This window comes from Ambystoma mexicanum, chromosome 7p (assembly GCF_040938575.1).
Source record: "Ambystoma mexicanum isolate Mex_15411 chromosome 7p, UKY_AmexF1_1, whole genome shotgun sequence".
Lineage (NCBI taxonomy): Eukaryota > Metazoa > Chordata > Amphibia > Caudata > Ambystomatidae > Ambystoma > Ambystoma mexicanum.
Genome location: NC_090939.1, coordinates 860,850,338 through 860,856,337, shown reverse-complemented (window position 1 = coordinate 860,856,337; position 6,000 = coordinate 860,850,338). Strand labels below are relative to the sequence as shown.

At 44.3% G+C, this 6,000-nt stretch overlaps 1 protein-coding gene across 2 annotated transcripts in view; it reads right to left on the bottom strand.

Annotated features, from left to right (window-relative positions):
- Positions 1-3,821: 3,821 nt before the first annotated feature.
- TPP2 (tripeptidyl peptidase 2) overlaps positions 3,822-6,000 on the bottom strand; it is a 1,218,153-nt gene continuing 1,215,974 nt past the window's right edge. For both annotated transcript variants that reach the window (XM_069637049.1, XM_069637048.1), the window contains one exon: positions 3,822-4,616. In XM_069637049.1, the coding sequence (XP_069493150.1) occupies positions 4,527-4,616 (90 nt within the window). In that variant the 3' untranslated portion in view covers positions 3,822-4,526. The remainder of the gene's footprint in view (positions 4,617-6,000) is intronic.

The following is a 6,000-nucleotide window of genomic DNA, read 5'->3' as shown; positions in this document are numbered from 1 at the left end:
AGTGCAATAAACAATATTCCAATAAACATTTAACCATTAGTGCGCACTACTCCCCTGATCCCTCCCCCCTCGCGAGCCATTTTCCATGTCTTGTTCCGCTTCTGTTGCACATGAGCGGGCATCGTCATCATCTGGATTTCCCAAAACCCCTGTCCCGAATATGCAGGATATCAATGTCTTCCATGCCATCAAAGAGCCCAGTTCCTCCTCCCAAGACATACAACTCGCCTCTTGCCACACCGCTGTCTCAGCCTCCGCCCATTTCTGTAGGTCATTCCACCACACCTCAACCCGTGGCTTGCTACATTTTTTCCAGCCCATGGCTATGCGTCGTTTGGCCAGCACATACGCTAAGTCTTTCAGTTTGCTTACATGTTTCTGCTGCCGAGGTCTGGGAAACCCACCCAGAAGGCATGCCCAGGCGGTGTCTATGGCAAACGTGACCCCTCTCTCTCTCAGCTTGCGCGCCGCCTCCCTCCAGAACCCCTCAATCACTGGGCACGCCCAAAACATATGCGTCATGTCCGCGTTTTCTTCGTCGCATTTGGGGCACGCCTGTCTACCTGCATTCCGAAATTTGGATATCCTCAGAGAGGTCATGTACGCTCTGTGCGTGACGTACAGTTGTATTTGCTGCAGTCTGGCATTTCGAGACACTTTCCTGTGGTACCCCAAAGCCCGTTCCCACATCCCATCTCCCATTTCGATCCCCACCTCACTCTCCCATTCCAATCGTAGGCATGTCAGTTCCTTCCCGACTTTAGACATCACCATCTCATACAGCCTAGAAATTTCATGTCCCCCTTCCGTTGTATAATATATCCCCGCCATCGTAACCTCCGATTCGTCTGCTATGATATTCTCAGGCCACAGTTCCCGAATTTTCTTCCCCAATCTGTGGTATGTAACATATTGGCCTTCGTGCAATCCAATCTCCTCGCTAAGTTCCACAAACCCCTTAATAGCATCCTCCTGCCACACATCGCCCAATGTCACCAACCCCACCGATTCCCAGTAGTTCCTAATAATCTCCCTCAGCTGTCCATCCACCCCCGCCAGGGCAACCAGTGGAATCTGCGGAGAACACGGGAGTGGGTCACCCATCATTGTACATGCCCGTCTCCACACCTTCCACCCCAGCTTCACCATCGCCGGGTACCTTCTCGTGACAGCCTCGGGCAACCAAATGACCTCCTTTAAGAAAAATGGGGCACAGTCTTGCCCGAATAGTCTGAGTTCTGGGGTCTCTTCGTCGGACAGCCATTTAGACACAAACTGTAGTTGGCTCGCTATGTAATACGCCTCAAAGTTTGGGAGTTTGACTCCCCCCTTTTCATGAAAGTTCTGTAACTTCCAGAGCGCTACTCTGTTACGAGTACCATGCCACAGAAACTCTCTGCAAACCCCATTTATTTTAGTGAAAAAACCCTTAGGGATCATGTATGGGATGTTGCTAAAGTAATGTAGCAGCCTAGGCAGAACTACCATCTTGATCATCGCCCCACGCCCCATCATCGCTAGGGGCAACTTCTGCCAAAAGCTCATACATGCGCGTATCTTCTCAACAGCCATCTCTGTGTTGCGCTTGTATTCTTCCTCCACCGTGTGGTAGATGTCTATTCCCAGAACCTAGTTGGTTGTATTTTACCATTTGGGACCTTTGGGATGAGCCCAGTAAACGTAGGTGATAGTTGGGGGCCGAGCTCAGTCAGTGCAGGCCCAAAAGGGATGTGAGAAGAGGTGCAACATGTAACCTGACACTGGATCTAGTGTGCACCTCACCACTGCTTTTCTCCAGTGTCTTGAGAAGAAATGTCTGGAAACAAAATATCACCCTGTTGTTGAAACATTAAGAACCTGGCATTCCCTTGAGTTGAGATTTTCTTCCTATTAAAAGAAGTGTTGGTTTCCTTGAAATAGGGGGAAAAAATGAACTAAAGCAGCAACACAAAACCCAGTACAGAGCACGAGGGCTGTTCAAACTCGAAGCATTGAAGACAAGGCAGTGCTGATCAACCTTGGAAGATTATGATTGATGACTGGTTTTAAGAGCTCATCCCTGACAAAGGCATAGGAGGTCATCCGCAAAAGGCCTAATCTGGCAAGACATGTGAAGAACAAAGAAGGAAATCTTATAGAAAATAAACAGACAGACACAAGCTTGAGACATGGAGTCAGTAAGCTTTTGACAGGGTGGAGCTTCTTTGGACTCCCAATACCCTTTTTTCCTGTTGGGCAAGAAATGTTCAATTTCTTGTCCTGGTTCCAGCACATCCATGAGTCTGGCGGAATGGGGGTTGGATCTATCCTCAGGACGACATTACCAGGCGCCAATGGATACATCTGTGGTAGAGTCCTTGTCCAAACATGCATACCTCCCCACATTTCTTCAATCCGATTCATCCCGAACAAGTCATCTTCTGTTCGTCGTCATGACACCAGGATATTCTACACTAATGTATGTACTCATTTCTCAAGATTTTGGAGCAAATTGTTGCCTTCAATTGAAATCAAAGAAGCAAGACTGGTTGTGTTTTAGGATAAAAATTACTGGGAGCAATTTATCTCAGACTTGTAGCCTGGAAGAGGCTTGTTAGGGCGATACCAATAGCTACCAGGAACCATCAAGAGCGGCATTTGATTCCTCATGCATGTTGGTGTCCTCCAACCATACCTATGTGCCATCAATTGTAGTTAAAATGTGAATAAAAGAGGCATCATGGCACATTAAGATGACCTTTAAAACTTAATGGAACACATATAATGAACACATAGTTATAGTTTGCTTTACAAGAGGAAGATCGATTTGCACACCATGTATTAGCTAGTGGTTCCCGAAGGGTAGTTCATGCTTCATGGGTGATGCCCAATACCCAATAACTGCATTTAGCTCATGGTTATCCAGCCTTTATTTTGATCTCTGGAGTTTGTATACTGTAGAATTCCAAAGTGCCATTGCTGAGGGCTAGATGTTTGGTGGTATACTACAAGAGACCAAGAGGAGAGTGGCAGTGCTGGTGATGGATACTAAATGTCTCCATGAATAGAAGCAGAAGCTCACATGAGCGATCTCAATGCGTTTGCGTATGGTTGAGGAGTCAGAATAATGTACTGTGTAAAGCACAGTTCTGTACAAGTCATGGGCAAAGGTAGGATATAAGAGACAAAGAGTTCTTCATGATTAGTTACAGGGCAATAAATATCCCATTCTGCTTTAGAACCGGTTTTAGCTCTAGAGGTTATTCAAATTAATATGAAACTTTCAGAAACTAAAGATACTGGTATTAACGAGATCAGGGTTGCAGAGTAATAAACTCTCTCTTTCCTAGTGGCGATAAGCATTAATTCCTGAAAGGTGGTCATGTTGCCTAGCAAGTGCTGGGGCAGCAGCAAGGATGCAAAGCAGAAACTATATGTGTGTGTACGCACCCTGTGGGCCAGCAGGCCCTTTTGGGTAGAAACAACAATTAAGAAACCAAGCATTTTATGAAAGTGGGGCACACTAGGTTGACTCAATTTGCCTGCATTCTGATGCAACTGGACTGGCTCATGATCTGGGACTGTTCCCATGTTAAGGTCCCAACACTGATCAGCACAATCCTGGGACCAAGCAGGGCTAATGCGACGAAAAGAAAGGGCACCAAACACAGAAGTGAAAGTAACTCCGCTTAAGTGATTACATGAAGTAAAACAACCAGGTTGCCTTTTCAGCACACATAGAAAACAGCACTTCACCCTTCGTGGATATATGCATTTTATGGAACAAACTGACAATTTCCTTGCAACACGTTTACTTAACATCACAAAAAGAAGGGAATCACTTTAAGGCTCTTCAATATTCATTTTATTAATTATATAAAAGAAACGTTTAAGGTATCAGAGTGCTTTTTGATTGATCAGCACATTTGTTGTATTTTACATCCGCTATGCAAAACAGTAACTTTACAATACCTGATTAAGAAGAGTTATACAGTAATTTCTCCGCTTGTAAAAGTATAATTATCTCAACAACTTTAAATATGTGTCATTAAAAGCATTGGCCTGAAATAACTCTTAGGCCAAAATGTATAAAAGCACATACGCACCAATGATTGAACAAAACTGAATAGCGACCTATTTCATGGTTGGTGGCTTCAAATGTAAACAAAGCAGATACCAGCATTACATTGCTTTTTGTCTAATAAATAACATAGGTCAGCTATTTTGGACAAAGCTTACTTTAAGGCTTTCACATAATTGTAATATAAAACAATTTGAAGCTCTGTGGTGTGTAAAATACAGAACTGCCATAGGTTTAAGGTTTAAAATTACAGTCATTCATCTACAATACATGCAAATATTCCCCTCCTGCCCAGGTTTAAAGTTGCACTTGTGTGCAAATCCTGATAAATACTGCTCAATTTAGTAACCTGCGTCTTTCAGTGGATCTAAGCATGCCTTTAAAAAGAATAGTCGGAAAACGAACATGTTCTTTGTTTTACAATATCAGTGTAAAAATATTTGCAGGTATGGCGTCATTTTAAATTTTAGAAAACACAATAATCTGGGGGATACATGACAGGAAGCCAGTTTTCAGAAAACGTTGCACAATGCGACCAGTTAAGGAACTTCATCAGCTGCAAAAACAGAAGAAAATACAAAGTCAATTGGAATACCTTGCAACAATCCATTTCGTGTACCTAGAGTTCTTCTCATGCACTATAAAATCGGCAATAAATCAGATTTGACAAAAACGACCTAAATACAGTTTTCATATGCAGCATGTATTAAACATTTCTATAGCACACGCAATGCCCTGCTGGAGGGTGAGGGGGCTGAGGGGGCTATAGCCCCGGAACTTTTGGTTGTAGCCCCGGTTAGAAACTCAGGAGCAACAACCAAAAGACCAGCAAGCCCAGAGTCTGGACAGTCCCAACAGTAATGCAGCCCAAAATATTTTCCAGATCTAGCAACAGCCCTGCACAATGGCAAACTGCATCTACATGCTACCGAGAAGCAGATCTGCTTTGCTGGGACGGGGATAAAGTGGAGAGGAAACCACACACTCGCAAAGCCAATACCTTTGCCTCGTATGGAGGCATACGAATGACCCGCCATTAGTGGATGTAGGAAAAACCCAACAACCCCATACTTGTTGACCCAAATACATCTTGTGGGTTTGCCTTTGGGAAGTTGTAGGTGCGACACCGAGAGATGACCCTCAACCACATGAAACTTACCAGGAAGACAGATTCTGATCAGTAGTTCAGCTGGCCAGCCCGCCCCACTGCTGCCTACTGATGTTGGTTACTTTCACAAACTATCCAAGGAAGTGCGAAATCGAGCTATGACTCTAGACTCTGGCCTCTCTCAAATGCCTCAAATCAACTCAGTGGTCATGTAAGGAAAAATTACTTTCATGTAAGGAAACATTACTTTCATGTGCAGGCCCTACCCCAATAAGATGTATAGATAGAGAATGGAGGGAGGAGGGTATGGAGGGGAAAAGAGGGATGGAGGGGAAAGAGGGAGGGGAAAGAGGGAGGGAGAGGAAAGAGGGAGGGAGCGGAAAGAGGGAGGGAGCGGAGCGGCCTCCCTCACATGAAGGTGTATATGAAATAACCAAATTGGTGCTTCGTTGCCTCCTTTTTGACAGAAAACGGAAACTCCGGACAGTACAAGTATGTTCTGATAGCACAATGACGATTACAGGAATATACAAAAACCATGTGCCTGTGTGAAAAGACCATGACATCCTTCAAGATTGCGGAAAGGAGTCACCTTCACAAGATGGCAATAGAGGACAATTGCTTCACCATTGCTTTCAAGCTGATGCCTTCTTCATTGCCATTTCCATGTGAAATTCTTAAGTGTTTGAGTAGGTTAAACTTTCATGTGCTAAACTCTCAAGTTCAGCGATGCAAGAAAGTAGTGAAAAATGCACCCCCCGCCCCCCCATCTGTTGAGTAACGAGATTAACCTAATGATGAAGTCCTAAGAAAGTGCATACTGGAGCAGGAT